Source organism: Rhineura floridana, chromosome 5 (assembly GCF_030035675.1).
Source record: "Rhineura floridana isolate rRhiFlo1 chromosome 5, rRhiFlo1.hap2, whole genome shotgun sequence".
NCBI lineage: Eukaryota > Metazoa > Chordata > Lepidosauria > Squamata > Rhineuridae > Rhineura > Rhineura floridana.
In genome coordinates this window covers 52,699,476-52,720,919 of record NC_084484.1, presented here as the reverse complement: position 1 = coordinate 52,720,919, position 21,444 = coordinate 52,699,476, and the positions used below count along the sequence as shown (strand labels likewise).

Genomic DNA, 21,444 nt, shown 5'->3' with positions numbered 1-21,444 from the left:
TGTGGCACCCCCATTTCTTTTAAAGCATTCCACAGTTTTTCATTATCTGCACAGTCAAAGGCTTTGCTGTAGTCTATAAAGCACAGGGTGATTTTCTTCTGAAATTCCTTGCTCCATTCCATTATCCAACGTATGTTTGCGATATGATCTCTGCTGCCTCTTCCCTTTCTAAATCCATCTTGGACATCTGGCATTTCTCGCTCCATATATGGCAAAAGCCTTTGTTGTACAATCTTGAGCATTACTTTACTTGCATGGGATATTATGGCAATAGTTTCATAATTGCTGCATTCTCTGGAATCCCCTTTCTTTGGAATTAGATGTATATGGAACGCTTCCAGTCTGTGGGCCATTGTTTAGTTTTCTGTATCTGTTGACAAATTTTTGTCAAAATTTGGACAGATTCAGTCTCAGTAGATTGTAGCAACTCTATTGGTATGCCGTCTGTTCCTGGTGATTTGTTTCTTCCAAGAATTTTAAGAGCAGCTTTCACCTCACATTCTAAAATTTCTGGTTCTTCATCATATGGTTCTTCCGTGTATGAATCTGTCATCCTGGCATCTCTTTTATAGAGTTCTTCAGTGTATTGCTTCCATCTTCCTTTTATTTCATCTCGGTCAGTCAGTGTGTTCCCCTGTTGATTCAACATCCCTACTCGTGGTTTAAATTTCCCTTTCATTTCTCTAATCTTTTGGAATAGGGCTCTTGTTCTTCCCATTTTGTTGTCCCTTTTTATTTCTATACAATTACTATTGTAATAGTTCTTTGTCCCTATGTACTAGTTGTTGTATAGTTGCATTTAGGGTTCTGACCGTGTTTCTATCTCCTTTTGCTTTCCTTCTCTCTTTAACCATTTTAAGAGTTTCTTCAGTCATCCATTGAGATCTTTCTCTCTTTTTAACAAGAGGTATTGTCTTTTTGCATTCTTCCCTGATAATGTCCCTGACTTCAGTCCATAGTTCTTCTGGTTCTCTGTCAACTACGTTTAAAGCCTCAAATCTTATTTGATCTTTATATTCTTCTGGGATGTTATTTAAATTGTATATTGGCAATACATAAATAATACACAAGAAAGTAACATGTTCATAGCACAATTATCTGCTGGCTTCCACAATATAATAAAATATCCCACATATTGAGTTTACCCCTGTAAGAGTGATTTCAAATAAATAATATTACACAACACAGGCTTATATCTGTACTTACAGAGAAGTAAGCTTGTAGCACATTTTGAAATCACAGTTATAGTAATGTCTTTCTGCTAAAGACACTACGACATCCAGGTTGTCTTGAAGACCATTTACAGATTCAGGAATCAGTGTTTCACTTGGTTTATTATACTGAAAGACAGAAGAAATTTCAATAAAGAACACAGGAGTTGGCTCAGATCAATAGTAACTCCATTGCCAGAGAGCTCTGGTACACCTTCACTGTGTGTCCCCCACTATTACAATTTGGTTCAAAAGTCTCTATTTTGTCTGGAAAAGTTGGCTGGCAAGACCTAACAAGGTAGAACAAAATGCATTTGCAAGTTCTTGCTGACATGTTCTATTCAGATGGACAAGGGAGTTGTCCATTAAACCAGTGCTTAATTTCCCACCACTCCAAATCCAAACAAGGCCATACTATCTCACTTATCAGTTGGCTATTTAGAGCCCTGAGACAGAGTGTCTTCAAAAACAGTACTATAAAAGCAACATAAAGTCAAGCAACCCCCACTTTGTTAACAAAAAACATCCTTTTGCTCAAATGAAGATCACTCTTCCAAGACTACTGCACTCTTTTGTGAGTCTTTGTTTTTAAGGCAATAACTGCCTTAGAGTTCCTGAACTATGTATCTCTATTCATTCCTCACGCAATGAGGGTGAGAGAGGGGACAAGATACGTCCCTCTGCCCTTTCTGTTGCACCCATGTCACCAGCTTGTTGCCCTCCATGTATCAAAGGGCAAATATCTGCTGTGGGGAGCCTGCTGTACTTGTAGAGGTTCTCTGTGCAATTAGGGTTCTAAATGTGCTGGAAGCCTCTATGAGTACAGCAGTCTTGCTGCTGCAGATGTTTTCCCTCCAATGCATGGGGAGCAGCAGGAAAGTGTGATGGGGACACAATGAAAGGAACAGAGCTAGCTAGAGCAACACAGCTCTCCATTGATTTGATTCTAATTGTGTGAATATTTGCATATGGTTAGCGAGTTTTCCAAATGTGATAAGGGCTATGCTGCTGGTAGACACTCTGCCTGAGTACCTTTTGGATCTCTTTGGTTGGAGCCCATTCTTGTACCTCTGAACTTTAGGTGGTTCCAGCAGAGGTCCTGCTAACATAGCCTAACTGATTCTCAACTCCCAGATTTGTTCCCCTTTTGTCTACACTCTAGCCTCTAGTGGTCTCCACCAAGGCAAGGTTGCTTTTTCTGCCTCTCATTTTAGATTTACTCCAACGCTAAAGATCCCCATTCTTCCTCCCTGTGTTTCTGACACAGCATAAGGAAGGAAACGTATAACACTCTCCCACGAACTTTCCATTCTCCATTGCCTTCTTCTGCTCACCACAATCTCACTTCCAATTTCCTTCTCTACCCCTTCCTTCTTTGGGACAGCCTTCAGTAATTAATGCATAAATTGCCTTTTATTTTTTCAATACAAATACCCTCAGGTTCTAGAAAAGCTCTGATCTCATTTGTGTTAACAGGAATATTCTGCTACGCATGCTGTGCTCCTATGTATTTTGAAAAATATGCTGCTCCCTGAGCCAACTCAACCAGACTAACAGAATAGAGCCAGGACTACAGCGGGGAGAGGGAGAGGTTCCTCCTGGTGCTTGATCTAAATTCCCTCCAATCAACCAGAAAGAGCTTATTTCCTAAACACAGAGAAGTAGTTTGCAGATATGTAGAGATCTCAGCAGACACAAATGTTTCCAGTTTTTTTCCGGGTCTTCGCATCTCTAGTCCTGAGCAAGCATAGTAATACCAATCTAGAGGTGTAGAAGGTTCCCACATTCTGCATTACCATAGAATGTGACTTAGTAAAATAATTTTGAAAGTCTTTGGATTAACAAACTTGTAAAATTAATACATAACCTAAAGTCCTATTGTATCAAAGTTGTTTGCTACAGTTCCAGCATGAGGCCCATTCATGCGTGTACCTAAGTGCTTTTGCTTACATTGGTACAGAGAAGTCTGTTTTTAACGCTTGCTTAAACTGTACAGGCAAAAGATAATAAAAAGCATCTGACTGCACACAAGAATCTCTAGATTTTTGTCAAACTCTACATATAACATCTTGCCTTCATGGGCTGCCATATGGCTGTCCATGTTTATATAATGTTGGTGTGTTGATGCAATTTGAGATGAATGGGTGCCTGATTATATGAATGTATGTCTGAGTGAGTGTGTATGTTTATATGCTGTATATATGGCTGTATATATAGCTGTTTTTATACGTCTAATTGTTGTATATTTTAGTTGTATTATGTGCTTCGGAGAGAGTTTTATCCATCAGGCGGGGAGACTTGAGGGGGCCCCAATTACCGTAGTGACGGGCAAAGGAAGGTATGGCGCTGTGAGAAGGACGTGCCAGGTAAGGGGAACGCGGTCCAGACATGTTGTGGCTGTGCCTTGTTCCGGTCCTTCCCACACCCGCAAGGTCGTTGGTAGTCCTATCAGCCAACTCTCAGATCTCCAGTTGCTGTTATTAAATGCCAGATCGGTATATAATAAAACCTCCCTCGTCCACGATTTGATTGTGGATGAGGCAGCCGATCTGGCATGTATAACCGAGACCTGGGTGGGTGAGCAGGGAGGAGTTGGTCTCTCTCAGCTCTGCCCACCGGGGTACTTGGTTCAGCATCATGGTAGATCTGAGGGTCGGGGAGGTGGGGTTGCTGTCGTCTATAAGAGTTCCATCTCACTCACCAAGCACCATGTTCATTCAGTTACTGGCCTGGAGTGTTTGCACCTTGTGTTGGGCCAGAGGGACAGGCTGGGAATCCTTTTGGTGTACTGCCCACCCTGCTGCCCAATGGCTTCCCTAACTGAGCTGGCGGAAGTGGTCTCGGATATATTGTTGAGGTCCCCCAGACTAATAGTACTGGGGGATTTCAACATTCATGCCGAGACCACTTTGTCTGGCGCGGCTCAGGACTTCATGGCTTCCATGACAGCCATGGGGCTGTCTCAATATGTTAGTGGTCCAACACATGTATCGGGGCACACTCTAGACCTTGTTTTTGCTACTGAGCAAGGGGAAAGTGATCTGGATGTGGGGAGTTTTACAACACTCCCTTTGTCATGTACAGACCACTGCTTGCTGAAGTTTAGACTTTCAGTAACCTCTTCCCTCTGCAAGGGTGGGGGACTTATTAAAATGGTCCGCCCCCAGAGACTAATGGATCCTGAAGGTTTTCAAAGGGCTCTGAGGGATTTTCCGGCTGATAGGACTGGCGCTCCTGCTGAAGCCCTGGTCGCTCTGTGGAATACGGAGATGACCTGGGCTGTAAACACGATCGCTCCTGCACGCCCTCTCCTGTGTAGAGCTCATACAGCTCCATGGTATACTCCGGAGCTGAGAGCGATGAAGCAAGATAGGAGGAGGCTTGAGCGGAAATGGAGACGAACTCCCGACGGATACAATTATGTGCTGGTTAGTGCTTCGACTAAGCTCTATGTAGGAGCAGTGAAGGCAGCTAAAAAACATCATTTTGCTGCCACTATTAAATCATCTCTTTGCCGCCCAGCGGAGCTCTTTCGAGTTGTCCGGGGGCTTCTCCATTCAAACCCTCCGGACACGGTGGAATCATCGGAGGCCCGCTGTAATCAGTTTGCCGATCACTTCCAGAATAAGATCTCATGTATCCGCCAGGACCTAGACTCTCAAGTTATAGCAGTAGATCCTAGTGAGATGTCCGGAGCACAGTCTTGTCCTGTTTTGTTGGATGAGCTTCAGTTGGTTCAACTCGAGGACGTGGACAAGGTGCTTGGACAGGTACGTGCAACCACTTCGGTACTGGATCCTTGCCCCTCCTGGCTGATAAAAACTAGTAGGAATGGAACAGGTAGCTGGGCCAAGGAAGTGATAAATGCCTCTTTACGAGAGGGAGTGGTCCCGGGCTGTCTGAAAGAGGCAGTGGTGAGACCACTCCTGAAAAAGCCTTCCTTGGACCCAGACAATTTTAACAGCTACAGGCCAGTGGCGAATGTTCCATTCCTGGGCAAGGTCTTGGAACGGGTGGTTGCTGGCCAGCTCCAGGCGCTATTGGATGAAACTGATTATCTAGATCCATTTCAATCGGGTTTTAGGCCCGGTTTTGGCACTGAGACAGCCTTGGTCGCCCTGTACGATGACCTATGTCGGGAAAGAGACAGAGGGAGTGTAACTCTGTTGATTCTCCTTGATCTCTCAGCGGCTTTTGATACCATCGACCATGGTATCCTTCTGGAGAGGCTCGCGGAGTTGGGAGTTGGAGGTACTGCTTGGCAGTGGTTCCGCTCCTACTTGGCGGGTCGTCTCCAGAAGGTAGTGCTTGGAGAACATTGCTCGACACCGCGGGCTCTCCAATATGGGGTCCCGCAGGGGTCAGTTTTGTCCCCCCTGCTTTTTAATATCTACATGAAGCCATTGGGAGAGGTCATCAGGAGTTTTGGAGTGCGTTGTCATCAGTATGCTGATGACACACAGCTCTACTTCTCCTTTTCATCTTCTTCAGGTGAGGCTGTCAATTTGCTGAACCGTTGCCTGGCCTCGACAATGGACTGGATGAGAGTTAACAAACTGAAGCTCAATCCAGACAAGACTGAGATGCTGTTGGTGGACGGGTTCTCTGATTGGATGGTGGATATATACCCTGTCCTGGACAGGGTTACACTCCCCCTAAAGGACCGGGTTCGTAGTCTGGGAGTCTTTTTAGACTCTTCCCTCTCACTTGAGGCTCAAGTAGCCTCGGTGGTTAGGAATGCGTTTTACCAACTTCGGTTGGTAGCCCAGCTACGTCCCTATTTGAGTAAAGAGGACCTTACATCAGTGGTACATGCTCTGGTAACCTCACGTTTGGATTACTGTAATGCGCTTTATGTAGGGCTACCTTTGAAGACAGTTCGGAAGCTACAACTAGTGCAAAATGCGGCGGCCAGATTGCTGACAAGGACCAAGCGGTCCGAGCATATAACACCTGTTCTGGTCAGCTTGCACTGGTTGCCAATATGTTTCCGGGCTAGATTCAAAGTGTTGGTATTAACCTATAAAGCCTTATACGGTGCGGGACCACGATACCTTGCGGAACGCCTCTTCCGATATGAACCGGCCCGTGCACTACATTCTGCTACGAAGGCCCTCCTCCGGGTTCCAACTCACAGGGAGGCCCGGAGGGTGATGACAAGATCTAGGGCCTTCTCAGTGGTGGCCCCCGAACTATGGAACAGTCTCCCTGAGGAAGTACGCCTGGCGCCGACTCTGCTCTCCTTCCGGCGCCAGGTCAAAACCTTTCTATTCTCTGAAGCATTTTAAGTTACACTGATTTAATTTTAAAAATGTTTATTGTGTTGGATTGTTGCTTGTATTTTAGTATTGTTTTGTTATTTATTGTATTTTTATGCTGTTTTATGTTCACCGCCCAGAGAGCTATTGCTAGTCGGGCGGTATATAAATTTAATAAATAATAATAATAATAAATAATAATAATAATCATAGAATTAAGCTGGAAGGTACTTTAGAAGACATTTAGCCCTATGCCCTGCTCAATGCAGGATCATCTATCACTCTAATTCTACTTGTCACCTATCATTCTAGTCTCTCTTCATTGTGGTTGTGTACTTGTTCTGAAGACTAAAGAAAAGCAGCACCACTTCTATCCTAAAAATAAATCTTAACATTGACTAGGGACTTGTGACAAAAGGAAAACACTCATTCATCCAGACAGCCACATAGCTCACACATCAAATGTTTAGTCAAATTTAATATAATTTAAGTACTCTGCATTGCAACACTGAACTTGCCAAAAATTAGCATAGGTCACTCTGGGATGTTATCTCTTCTCTTCTCTCCTCGCCTCTCCTTTGAGTGCTTTTGCTTTCACTTTATAACAATAGTGATGGTTATCCCTGACCTAACCCATGCCTTAAGTGATTGTCTGAACCTGATGTTAGTTTCATATTTTGACAACTTTTATCTTGTAGTTATAGTTGTTCTGACTCTTCTATCAATTTTATCAACAAATATATTATGCCATATCTGGATACAGCGAAAGTTTCTTAGGAATGAATTCTAATAGAGCAATAGTATATAAGGTCAGAATTACTGGTGCTAAACACAAAGTAGAACCAAACCATGGACTCTAAAATGCAAAATACAGGCTATTAATTGTATCAAAGTCTATGTAATAGAAACTTATCAAATGTACACTTGAAGTCAAGATAATTTATTTTAAGATATAATAAGCACTATTACCTTTTTTAGTTTGTTTTCAAACAAAAAATGTAGTAATACTTGTTCTTCTTCTGTGCACTGTTTTCCAAGAGGTAGAGATTCCAGCAGTTCTTTTTCTGAATACATCAGTAACACAAGTGAATTCCAGTACAACAGTAGAGTATAGACAAAGATAGGTTAAAATACCTGAGTGTTCCTAATTCTCTAGACAAATCTACACTGTACCAGAATCTTACATCTCACTATAATCTCAATATAACATACTTTGTGATACTGTGTGACGCAGCAGCTGGCACACCTTTACCTGAGCATTGCTCACGTAGCAATCTCATGTTCAGTGAAAAGGCATCAAAGTAATGTACATCTGTACCATTGTACAAATATGTACAATTTGATCCCATACAATGTACCATTTGATCTATATAAATTACTCCATACAATCATATAGTGCTACAAAGAAATTATATAGTTATTTGTTCTACAGCAATATATCCAAAACTTTTAAAAGTTGGGCTCCCCTTCTGACCTTCTTCTACCCTGTGTCTTCCTCCTCCAAATCTTACACACTGACACAAATAACCCATTCCAGAGGTGAGCATGTGAGGATTCGTGTACAGCAGCATGTCCTTTTGGGTAAAAGTCATCTCTGCAATTCTAATGTGAATTAATGAGGATCATTTTCCAAGGAAGGCATTCATTCTATGTTGATCTTAGCTGGTAAGGTCAATGGATCTACTCACCTTGAAATCCTGTCCCTCCCTGTAAAGTTGCCACCTCCCCTCCCTTTGCGCCACACCCAAAAAGGGAAGATTACTTCACATTTTGATAAACACTATTCTATAGCCTATTCATTGTAAGGAGAGAAAGAAGATAATGGTGGGATTCATATGCCAGTTTGAGGACTGGATTATGTATTAGGACTAAATGCCCATCCTGCAGGATCCCCAACAGCACAATAAGTACTGAGACAGGTCTTACCCCAATTGTAGGATTACCTTCAAATTCATTTTTAATGGGAAAAATAAAATCATTCACTTAGTCATTCACTTACACAGGAGATACACAGGAAAAAGTGAAAGGTACAGCACTCGGGGACGCAACTGAGATGAGGGCTACTAGACTGTGCCGGTTGCTGTCACATGATGGCAAGCAGGGCTGCTTCAGGATCCAACAGAACCTGTGCCAACCTAGCCTCCCGCCCCGCAACACCCTATTTCAGGGATTTCCTCTGGCTACTCCCACTAGAGATACCACCACTGGCCTCTGCCACTCGCCCACTATTTGGGCAGGCACTCCTTGCCAACACAGCTTCCCTGGGGGCACACCTTTGCTCCAAAATCCCCTCTAGCATGGCAGGTTGGAGGTTTGGATTACTTTGTCAGCTTCATATAAAAACCAGCAAAATTACTTTTAAAAAACAAACTGGTATCTCTAATCAACAGCTGCTATCATTTAATAGTTTATTAAAACATTTTGGATAAAGAGTAAGAACTTTTTAAAAAACTGGGTTAGGAAAGCACCACTATCCAAACCTTCTTCTGCTGTCAGCATGTGGTGTGATGTTAAAAGGTCAAATGCTTCAAAGCAGTAAACATCAAGTTTCAAGGCCTCTTTATAGCTGAATGTTGCCAAGGTTCTATTATCGAGAGCATCATAGATCTTCCCACGCAAAAGACAAATAGAGCTCTTGATCTGGTGGGAAAGAGTGGGTGGAGGTCAAAGACTGAATCAGTATTTGCAATTTGATTCTGAGCACAAATTAAAACTTAGAAGTAATAATCCATTTCATCTGTGATGGATGTGACTTATCATCTAGTAGACTGTTGGTACACTGTACTACAGGCTTCATCATGCTTCATAAAATTAATAGTTAGGTGCATTACATCTACACAGTGGGTATCCATGGTACAGTCCAGGTGTGGGGAATCTTTGGCCCTCCACAAGATGCTGAACTACCACTCCCATCATCCCTGAACAGGGGCTATGCTTGCTGGGGCTGATGAGAGTTATAGTTCAACAACATTTGGACTATGTTTCCCACACCTGGTATAGCACACAGGCTGTCTGCATGATTCATGCATTTGTTTACTCTATGTATAAACATCATGTGAACTCCTATAAAGATGCAAGACTCTATTTTTACCAACTAAAAATGTTAAGACTTAATGGAAGTCCATAACAAATTAACATTATCACAATATCCTAGTCATGCTTCCTATGCAGCCATTAAGGTATTATATGCATATATTATTTTATATCTATCTGTATTTTTTACTCACTGAAGACTGTGAAACCTCCCAGTCACTGGAACAGTCCTTTGGACCACTTTCATCTTTAAAATGTTTTTCAAACAGTCTTTTATTGATTGGCTCTTCCATGTCAAGAATATCAAGAGCCTGCTGATATTCTTTTGCAGCATACTGTACAGAAAAACTCAAAGTCAGAGGTGTAGCCATGTAGGAAGAGATTTTTTAAAGCACCCACTAGCAGGTTATATGCTTTATATAATACATATTCAACAACAATTTTACACATACAAATGGATAACATTTCTGGTTGTTACAAACATACTAGACCTCTTAATCTACTAGTTCCTCCCAGTCTCTATACATCACATACAAGTTCTCTCAATTCATCTAATTACCTTATTTTTGCCTGTCTCTTTTAAACCTACTGCGTTCTCCATTTTCCCTCTAAACTATTGCAGTCATACTTTCAGAGGTAAACTCTGAAAACTCTGTGCCTATCTTTTTGTTCTTCCTCTTTTGCCACCCTATTCCCACTGTGTATTATTTAGATGGAAACATTCAGGAAAGGAAAGTGTGTTTCCTTTATTTAATACTGTCAGCTGTCCTGAACATTGATTGGACACAGATTTAAAATAATTATGGAACCTAAAACTATTGTTTGAATTGCAGTATTATTTTAAACTAACAGTTACACACACACAAAAACAGGTTTTCACATTTCTGTCTCAACTGCAGAAAATCCCTTCTGCTGTGTGATTCCCTTATACATACTGGCAACTTAATGCAGAATGGTTCCTATATAAGTTTTATTACTATTATTTATTAAATAAATAATAGTAATAAAATACAAAAACACTAAAAATACTCGAAGACACTTTAAAAACAGACTTAAAATATATTAAAACAAAACATTTTTAAAAACATCTCAAATGAAAACATCTTTAACAAACAAACAAAAAGCTTTAAAAAATCTTAAAAAGCAATTCCAACACAGATATAGACTAGGATAAGGTCTCAACTTAAAAGGCTTGTTAAAACAGGAAGGTCTTCAGTAGGCAATGGAAAGATAACAGATATGGTGCCTGTCTAATATTTAAGAGAAGAGAACTCCAAAGGGTAGGTGCCACAACGCTAAAGGTTTGCTTCCTATGTTGTGCAGGACAGACCTCCTGATAAGATGGTATCTGCCGGGAGCCCTCACTTGCAGAGCGCAGTGACCGACTGGGTATATAAGGTATAAGACAATCTTTCAGGTATCCTGGTTCCAAGCTGTATAGACTTTGTATACCAAAACCAGAACCTTGGACCAGTAAATATTAAGTAAATAGTAAGTAAATACTTACATGACATCTAGCTGCAAGATATCGACAAGCTTCATATAACTAAGGGAGAAATAAAAATTGTTTAAATTATTTTGCACTTTGAAAACATGTAATTCTTTATTAAGAGTAAAGATTGTGATATAATGCCTGACATAGCATTGTGCTTCCTACTTCCTTCATTCTCAAGAGCCTCTGTTTATTGATTTTCACCCAGTTCCTTTGATACATTCTTCATTCCACCCATCAACTCTTTCATGCCTTGTATAACTCAACTAAACACTCTCTTTTTGTCATCTCTCTGCCTACAAAGATGCTGCTGACTTCTTTAATCTTGAAAAATCCTATTTATCTGTTAAAAGAAAAAAAATAGGAAACGGAATACTATCAATATGAATAGTATTATGCTACTTTGCTTTTCTGTAACAAATCCCACAGATGGCTTCAGCAAAACACCTGTGAGCAGTCTTGCAGTTTATTTTACCACTTTCTTCTGTGCTATTTGTACTTTCCACTGTACTCCCGTTGCTTCCACCATACTGTAGTATTGGTCTAACTGCACTCAGTAACTACAATTTCAACAGTTCCGCATGTTGTGTTCCGTCTCATCGTCATTTGGTACTTCGACTTGCCTAGGTTCCACAGTAGGTATAGAAACCAGTATGTCTGGCATTGCTGTGTTAGAAAGTTATACAGAAAAAGTAAAAGGCTAAAATTAAAATAACAAGACTGTTCTGCAGTCTCTTACCTTGTCTAGTTTTCTTGACCTAAGGGCATGTGCTGCCCTGTGGTACTGAGATGTGAGGTAAAGACACTGAGCCAGCCAATAGATATCCTGTGGATCTTCTAAAAATAACCACACAACTTTATTAAACATGATCTAAACCTCACACACTCATGAGCTATATCTAGCTTGCATAGAATATATTTAATTCACAGGACATTCAAAAACAGTAACACTTACTTTATGTAAGGTAAATATTTCTACAATGAAGAAATTAAAGTACAATATAAAATCCCTATCTTCATCCATCTAAGAAAAATGTTTCAGCATGAAGATAAACTAAGCATCAGAATTTTTCATAACATGTAGCAGTATTTTAGACACAAGGGTGTAAACAATAGCTGTATCACTGTAGTGTTGGAGATAATGTGTAACAAGCACAGGCATTCCAACCATTTGCTAGGAAATTATATATACTACACTGGAAATTCTCTGTCAAAAAATATTTGACGTCAGTGTAAGCCAGGCCAGAGATACTGTATCTCAACGACTGTGACACACTACAACGTTCAATGGTTTTATTCCTATAAATCAGTAGTGGAGAATAATTAGGCCTGCCATGCCTCTCCATTTAACCCACCAGACAGTTCTGGTTAAGCCACATCCACTGCCCTACATGTGATATCTTATATGACATCAGATGTGAGCCAGATAAAGGCACAGCTCCCTGCCAAAAGTGGGGCTTTCAAGCACTGTCAGCTGATTGTCAGCATCTGCAGTGTCCTGTGCTTTGCAAGTGCTGTCGGTAAGATGATTATTGATGCTTGCAAAGAATTGTGTCTTTGCCTTTGTAGTTTGATTTCAAAGCATGCAGGTAAAGGAAAATGATGTCACTGTGATGTTAGGCAGTTGGCAGGTGGGCACATCCACCCATTTGTCAGAGTCTGCCCACAGGGGATAGAAGCAGGTAAGGCATCAGCCCTGTTGTAAATATTTTAAAGTGATCAACCCAAGCAATCCAAGCCTGAAAGATAGGCCATGTCATTCAAACGAAAAATGAATATAACACAGGAAAGGGAAATTCATTTAGAGAAGACTTCATAAAAAATAGTTGTAGAAAAGATGAGTGCTATATAATTAAACTTAAACATGTAACTTACCATGAGACAATGAAGCTACTTTATCTGCCCAAAATAGAGCACTTTGATACTGTTGCTATTTTCAAGGACAAAGGACAAATGTTACAAGTTGGTTATGTGTATTTATTACATTTATATACCACCCTTTATCCAAGGGGCTCCAGTTAAAATACACGGTTGTCCTCCCCCACCAATGTTATCTTTACAACTCTGTAAGGTAGATTAGTCTGAGTCAAAGTGGCTGGCTCAAGGTCACACAGAGAGTTTCACAGTTGAGTGGGCATTTGAACCTATGTTTCCCCACTCTCAGTCTGCCACTGTAATTACTATGGGTTTAAGCTTGTACTTGAAAACTAATTTGTTTTGTACAGTCATCAGAAACGAGATCTCCAGTTTTGAGAATACTGGAAGAGAACCCTTCTCAAAAAATGCACAGTCTTGGAATACACTTCATGTGCTATCTTCAGACACATGATATCCCGGCATCTCCTCCTCCAAGTAATCGTTATACTTTTATTCAAGGTCTCCTGGTAAAAGAACTACAAAGTACTGTTTACCTCTCAGTTACTAAATAAAATGTCTCTTATGTTCTCCTCTAGCCAACTGAAGGAAGCAGAACAATATATTGTATAGAACAAATGATGCCAAAATAACTGGAGCAGATACCTCAGCACACAATCAAATAACAGTTCAATTCCAGGGAAACAGTAACACAACATGACATAATGTGTCTTATATCAGGGTTACATTTCTAAATGGCTCCACATCTTTGTGCATCCCAGGATTCCCTGTGCCTCATGGATGCACAGCCAAAGATCAGCACAAGGTGTTATGTAGTTAGTCTGCTAACAGGAGTAGCCAACATGGTGCCCTCCAGATATTGTGACTGCATCTCTCATCATACTGATCATTGGCCATGCTGGCTAGGGTTAATGCAAGTTGGAATCTATGACACCTGGAGGACACCACATTGACTACCCCTGTATTAACAGCACAATCCTATCCATATTAACTCACAAGTCAGTCCCATTGAGTTCAGTGGGGCATATTCCCAGGAATATCCTGTATAGGATTACAGCCCAAGTGTGTTTTTATCATAGGCTTGGATTGTGAATCTTTAGGTCTAAAAGCCACCAGTTTGTATATATATGTATTTTTTTGATATAATTTAATTTTTTAAAATCTTCCTTTTTAAGGTTACTAGTCTCATGGATACAGATGATTTCTGACAACAGAGGCATATGATGCAATTTGCAATAAGAAGAAACTATGTTAGAGCATCTACCAATACACTTCTATGATATACTTGAAATATATTTTAAGTAAGACTGGCACATAACTAGATGCTTTGTTTGTTTGTTTTAAAGACTAATACAACTTGGCTTCTTTACTGGATATGCAAATAAAAAATGGCTATTTTTTTCTCCACCAGGAGAGGAGCAATCTTGTCTTCCTGTATACAGTCCATTTCATACACAAAAATAGTATGAGACGTGATGATATGATTAGCAATAACATTTATATAACATTTTTAAAGAGTCTAAAGTATTTTGCATGTTATCTTGTTCACCCTTACACCTCTAAGAGACAGATCAGCAACACTATCATTTTGCAATTGGGAAACTGAAGCTAAGTGACTTGTCCACCGCTATCAAAAGTTTGAGACATCCAGTTACTGCTAAAAGAAGGGCTACCGCTTTTTACCTGAAGGGCTCCTGTGCTTTTAACTGCTGGCAGTGGTACCCAGTGTCCATTAGGATTGGTAGGGCAGAAGGCAGAGAGGCCACCAGTAAGTGGAGCCAGAGCCAATGACAGGTAGAGTCAACTATACTTCTAGTTTTGCTCCATCTTTCTTCCTGTTGAATTCTACAAAGGCAACATTGACACTAAGGAAGAGGAAGCTGACAGCCAACACCACCCCTGGACTGGCTGTAAGTAAGGAGGTGGGAAAATGAAAGCTGATTGAGATTGGTAGGTGAGTGCCCCATTCGTCCTAATGGACCAGCCTCCAATGCTAACTGGGAAACAATCTGGAAGGACAGCACACCAAGGCTCAGAGTTGTACATTTATTTATTTGTTTTTACATAAGGCACATTGATGAGCTATAGATTACAAGATCTAAAACGCACTCATACACGTGGCCCAAACAGCTAATTACCAAGGGCTGATTTTCACTGGTACTGCTGGTAACAGAAGAAGCTGTTTCACAGCAGGTCAGACTGTTTCTCCATCTAGCTCAGTTCTTTCCTGACTAGCATGCAAAACCTGTGTGCGTTACTTGTCACACTGAACGACAGTCCCTAAGCGTGGGCGGATGTTCCGCCGAACCTAAAAAATACACCTCCAGCCCTGAGGGTCGGTCGCAACCAAGCAACAACGGGGACACAGGAGGAGAGTCTCTCTTCAACAAGCCTCTCTGCCTTGGCTCACCTGGTCTATGTACTGCCTCACTCGCTTCCTCAGACGTTCCAGATTCATTTCCCTGCAGAGCCCGCGGGGGAAGGCGGTTAGGGGAACTGACTAGCTGTTTCTCAGTCCGCTGCAGGCAGGCAAGCGCGCGTCCGCGCCTCTGTTGCGTGCACCGAGAAGCTCCCGACTCCCAAGCCCTCTTTTCCCAACTCCCCTACGCTTCCTCTCACAGTTGTTCCAGAAAGCCGTATAGGTCCATCGACAATTACACTCCCCACAACTTTGCCCTAGTGTAACCTTCATAATTGTACCCTTCCTTCCACCGGAAACAGGGCCCTTGCGCGTGGCGTTCCGAGAATTTCCAGAAGCGGGGAGATTAGAACGCGTTTCTGGTGGTTTTAACTAGCGTGGTGGGAGTCAGAGTGAAAGGAAAATTTGTAATTTTCTCTGGAAGGCGGTCGGGATAGGTACCACAGTAAAAACATTTTGAGAAAAGATAGAAGCAGCAGACTCTTCTAACTCCAGGAGCGTCAAGCAAGTTCCACGCATTCTGACGTCTAATTTTTTTAGTCTTAGCACGGGAACTAACATGCATAGTGAGGCTGCGTCCAAACTATACACTGAATGCACATTATCCCCCCCCAATCCTAGATTGTATATATAATAATAATAATAAATTTTATTTTTCAGCCGCCTATCTGTCCGGGTTAGGGACACTCTAGGTGACAAACAACAAGAATAAAAACAATACATATAGATCAACATAATCAAATTTTAAGCTAAAAAACCATTCATTAATTCAATTGTAACATAAATTAATCTGTCCCAATCTTGTAGGCCTGCCTGAACAGCCAGGTCTTCAAGGCTCGGCGATAGCTGGACAGGGAGGGAGCATGTCTGAGATCGAAAGGGAGAGAGTTCCAGAGGGTGGGGGCCACAACAGAGAATGCCCTCTCTCTGGTCCGTACCAGCCTAGCTGTTCTCACCGGTGGGACCGAGAGAAGGTCTTGCGAGGCTGATCTCGTCAGGTGGCACAATCGGTGATTCTGGAGGCGTTCCTTCAGATATACTGGGCCGAAACCGTATAGGGTTTTAAAGGTCAACACCAACACCTTGAATTGGGCCCGGTAGACAACTGGTAGCCAGTGAAGATCTAATAACACTGGGGTGATATGATCCCAGCAATGGCTATGCGTAATCAAGCGTGCTGCCGCGTTCTGTACCAGCTGTAATTTCTAGACCGTTTTCAAGGGTAACCCCACATAGAGCGCATTGCAGTAGTCTAAGCGAGAGGAGACCAGGGCATGTATCACCTGAGGGAGCAGGTGAACAGGAAGATAGGGACGCAGTCTCCGTATCAGATGTAATTGATACCAAGCTGCTCGGCTCACTGCTGTAATCTGAGCCTCCATGGACAGCTGGGAGTCAAGTATGACCCCAAGACTGCGGACCTGGTCCTTCAGGGGTAAACTTACCCCATCAAGCATCAGGTCAGTAATTCCTAACTTCCTTTTATCTCCCACAAGTAATACCTCAGTCTTGTCGGGGTTCAGCTTCAGCCTATTCTCTCCCATCCATCCACTTACGGATTCTAGGCACTTGGACATGGTATTCACAGCCAACTCCGGTGAGGACTTAAAGGAGAGATAGAGCTGAGTGTCATCTGCGTACTGATGGCACTGCAACCCAAAACTCCTGATGATTGCTCCCAGCGGTTTTACATAGATGTTGAATAGCATGGGAGAGAGGATAGAACCCTGTGGCACTCCACAATGAAGAGGCCAAGGGTCTGAAACCTCATCTCCCAATGCCACCTGTTGCTGCCTATCCAAGAGATAGGAACGGAACCACTGCAAGACAGTGCCTCAGTTTTCCCTGTTTCCCCCCTGTTTTCCCCCCTACTGAATAACTGTTATAACTTCATTTTCCTGGAATATGCATTTTGTCTTGGGAAAGCAGGAAACAGCTCCTTGAAATCTTCCTGCTGCCAAAAAGACCACTACAGTGGAATTATTCTTTGTGTTGTTCTGAGCATCCTAACTGACTAAGAACTCTACAGAGCAGTTTCTGCGGTGCCCAGCTCATAAAGCTTCAGGTCTTCTCACATGCCAAAGAGCTTATAAAGTAATACATTTAATATTATAGTATTAAGCACTGTTCATTCTGTAGCTCTGCAGGGTTTGGTTTCCTTTGGATGTTAAATTGCTGGTTACTTATGATGTCTTTATTCTCTTTGTTTGACTTACAAATCTACACGCAGAGAATATTTTGGAAAGTACTGACTGCTGAAGCAGACAGCAAAACTGCTGAACCTGCACCAGATTCCCACATAGGCAACTGCTTAGATCAAGGATGTTCCCAGAAGGAAAAAGTCCTTTTGAAGTTTGAAATATTATATTTGCCTTATAGATGCTGGGAAAGCAGAAAAAAACACATTTTCTTCAGTTAAGGTTTTATCTTTGCTTTAAGATTGATTTTAAGGAGCAAAACGATGTAGGACTCATGTATGAAAATGTACTTAGCAATATTGGTGACTGAGAACAAAAACAAATAAATAAGCCACTGTGCTTTACAAGGCAATTTCCAAAGCTCAAAGTTGATTCTGTGCCCAAGTCTGCCTGGCCTGAAATTAGACTCGGTCAGCAAGAGAAGGCAGCCACCATTCCTTCTTTCTCTCTTGCTCCCTCTCTCTGGGCGCTCTGCCAGTAGGCTAGGGAGAAATTGTGAGCAAATGTTTCTGCTCACGTCACGTGCCTTCTATCTCTTTTGGGGCAATGCAAGTATGCCACAGAGCAGTGTAGCCAATGTGGTGTCTGTCAAGAATAGCTAACTTTGAGTTAAAGTTGGTAAAGCTAAAATGGTTCAACCAGAGGGAATTCTGGGAGCTTTGTGGATCCCTGGGATACTCTGCTGGAGAAGTTCAAGGGCCAGACAGGCAATTTGCTAATGTCAAGAAGATGCAACTGAACCTTATCTGTTATCTCTTTTCTGCTTCCTGAGATCTAAGTCAGGGAGAGTGGGTATTGCAGATCAGGACCACTGGGTGGGACTGTCTAGCCCCCCTTATCTTCAAAGAAGGTGATAACAGAAGGGGCACCTAGGATGTCTAGCCCCCCCTATCTTCAAAGAAGGTGATCACAGAAGGAGCACCTAGGATGGCTAATTGGGCCCCCTCCCTGTTGCCAGCTAAACCCCATAAAAATGAAGGATGATCCTTCAGTTAGTTGTTCCCGTTCCCGTTCTCTAATTCCTGTTGACCTGCATGACTTACAGTTACGCTGTTGGGAACCAAGCGTTTGCTGAAGTGATTATGCAGTTAGGACAGGCCAGGTTTGTTGCTTTTCTTTTGTCTGTTTGAATCTCTCACTATTGTTATGCCAATGTAACTCTTGTTAGCCCGGTTGAGGGCACTTAGCTTTTAAGGAAACAGATACTACTCTCTTGTGTATGTACCTTTCTTTTCTTCTAAATAAACTACCCTTTTATTAATGGTGTGTATTGCTTGGGACTAATGACTCTAAATTCAGTCCTTTGATCACTGGATGCTACTGACTACCGTTGGTTAATGTGAGTTAATGCTCTAGAGCAGAAGGAGTAACAATAGGTCTGCTCTAGGTTCTCCATTAACACTCTGAGGTCTGTGATGTTCCTATATTAATGTATATATGGTAAGTGTTGGTTGTTTAGAAGATACATGGTAAGTGGAGTGAAAGAGGAGGGGGAGTGAATGGGCAGTAGAATGCTAGATGATTGGCTGAGTGTTTAAAATGGCTGAACGTATAAAAGGAAGAGTAAGGGTGGAATCTGGGGGGAGAAGAGAAAAACTGAGTGGGTTGTTTGGTGGGTTTGAGAGAGTGGTTTGCCAGGAGAGAGTGGAGAAGGAGGGGGGTGGAGTTCGGATTAGTATTGAGTAAAACCATATGCTTATGTGCCTTAAGAAGAAATCTTGTTAATCTTGTTAGCTTTGTTATCTTTAATAAATACTTAATTTGGTTTACCAAAGGCCTGATCCTTGGCTGGGGTTTCACAGACCAGAAGGGAGGGTAAGGTAATGACCAAGGCTGAAGGGAAACTGTAACAAATGGTGGCAGCGGTGAAGAGAATAACAATACCAGTATTCAGAGTCTCTGGGAATACTAGTATTAGGACGTGGCTGGTGGTTGCCTAGCAGGGGGATCTGTTGAGATCTGTGCTAGAGCGGGGAGAGAAACAATAAAAAAGGACAGTCCGGACTGGTGGAGTCCCTAGTGGTGCCTAGTGACAGGCAGTAGCCATGAGCAGGTAGGAACCTGACAGGGAGAGCCAGGGAAGGGCGTCACAAGGTCCCCTTCCTCAGAGTAGGGAGCTAGAAAAGGAGTGGTGGCAGTTCTACTGTAAAACTAATCTTGGAAGCAGGAGAGTTTGCCTGGGAAGCAGTGACCCAAGGGAAATGGGACTGTTCTCAGAAGCAAAGAACGCCCTTGGGGTGCTAAGGTCAAGGGACCCCAGGTGGGCAATCTTTGACAGTGTCCTCCAGATTTTGTTGGATTCCAGCTCCCATCAGCACCAGCCAGCATGGCCAGTGATGTGAGACGGACAAGACTTCTCAGAGGTCCAGAGAGGCCTAAGCTTTTGAGGTTCCTAGCCATAGTAAAAGCATAAAATAATGCACAAAAACAAGACACCAAAAATGTGGAGCTCTAAGCTGAGAGTGTGTGTCACATTTTGGTCCAATGCACATAAAAACAAGTTGAGAAAATAATCAAATGCCAAAAGATTAAAGAGGGTCTAAATTTTGAGGCCCACTCTGAGTATGAGGCCCAGGCCAAATGGCCCTCCTGCCTCCCCATTCTGATTGGCCCCATCAGGACGATGGGAGTATCTCAGATTCACAGCATTTGCACTGAAATGTATGGAACTAACACAAGTTTCACTTCTAACATACAAATATTCTCCCTTCATTGTCTTAGGAAACAGGCTTTAACTTTTTGGACATCTTGACCATATAAATTGCTTAAGCTATCTAGCTTGGTCTAAGTGATGTGGAACTGTGACAGAGATTTGATCTTCCATGGAAAGGAACAGAGCTAAGATCTTCTCCCTTTAATGTCCAAACTAGATGTGATGTTGAAGATATGTAATAGATGTTTAAAGGGTTAATTCCTGGTGGGAAAAGATTCAAATTGGGACTACTGTGCTGGCAGAGGGTGGTTTAAGTCTCCCCACACCCTTTGATGAACTCCTCCAGCTTGTATTTGTCCCACTGGAGCAAACAGGTACATCACTTACACACAAACACCCAATAGCTCATAGAGAAATCAGTAGGAATGTTGTAGAAGGTGGCACAAGTGGATCCTCTCAATCTCCTGGCCTTTGCTAGACACAGATTTATGTTAAATAAGAGCAGGGAGGAATTATCAGCACAATCCTGTTGAAGAAAGTTGCTGCAATTCAAACTGGTGTTCAAACCTATCATTCTTGGAAAATTCAGCAAGTGTCCACTGGAAACAACTAAGCATAGTGTTAGGTCCAAACCCAACACGCGAGCCGTCACTGTCTTTCTCAGCTCGCAAACACCCGGGAAGGTGCGGAGTTGAGCGCAATTATCCACTACCAGAGACCAAGTAAGACAAACACTGATCCTTTGCAAAGGGGAACCCGATACTTACAAGCCAAAGGCTGTTCAGAATGGGAACCCCGTTTATTGATAGAGCAGAGAATATATAGCCTTTCCCCAGAGGTTACAATATTGGGGAGCAGCGTCATAAACTACAAAAAAAACATTAATTGTCACCATAACCTAAAAGATATGTAGAGAAGGAGGTGAAGGGGTGCAGGGGAGGAACATTAGCAGGGACATCAGAATTTCTTTCAGACTTGGGTCTGCATATTTCACATGTCCTTGAGATAAGCACTCTGCAGTTAGAAACAAAAGATAGATATGGGATGGGGCATCAGTTGCAACCGGGCGCCCCTTGAGTGGCGACAGCCTTAGTATTGCCAGGCTTGCATTTCAAAGACTTACATGTCAAGGTTTATAGGGCAATAGGGAAACTTTAACATTTCTTTCATGATACACTTTGCAACTATATGCGAGGTATTAGGTTTGGGTAGGATACAGGAAACGGGGAGGGAGGAATGTTTCCAGCTTAAACCAGCTTTTATTCATTGAGCCTCTGGAATGTGAAAAGGTCAGGTCACCAGGAA

General features: G+C 42.2%; 1 protein-coding gene across 2 annotated transcripts in view; it reads right to left on the bottom strand.

Annotated features, from left to right (window-relative positions):
- Window positions 1-15,539, bottom strand: part of CDC16 (cell division cycle 16) — a 29,362-nt gene extending 13,823 nt beyond the window's left edge. Inside the window, exons 1-8 of one of the 2 annotated variants that reach the window (XM_061626727.1) lie at window positions 15,280-15,539; window positions 12,870-12,924; window positions 11,734-11,831; window positions 11,010-11,048; window positions 9,697-9,837; window positions 8,950-9,109; window positions 7,439-7,533; window positions 1,207-1,340 (exon numbers count right to left, since the gene is read on the bottom strand). In XM_061626727.1, coding sequence (XP_061482711.1) covers window positions 1,207-1,340; window positions 7,439-7,533; window positions 8,950-9,109; window positions 9,697-9,837; window positions 11,010-11,048; window positions 11,734-11,831; window positions 12,870-12,924; window positions 15,280-15,327 — 770 coding nt within the window. In that variant the 5' untranslated portion in view covers window positions 15,328-15,539. Of the gene's footprint in view, window positions 1-1,206; window positions 1,341-7,438; window positions 7,534-8,949; window positions 9,110-9,696; window positions 9,838-11,009; window positions 11,049-11,733; window positions 11,832-12,869; window positions 12,925-14,552; window positions 14,657-15,279 lie in introns of those variants that run through there. The other variant, XM_061626729.1, reaches the window with a different exon arrangement.
- Window positions 15,540-21,444: the final 5,905 nt, after the last annotated feature.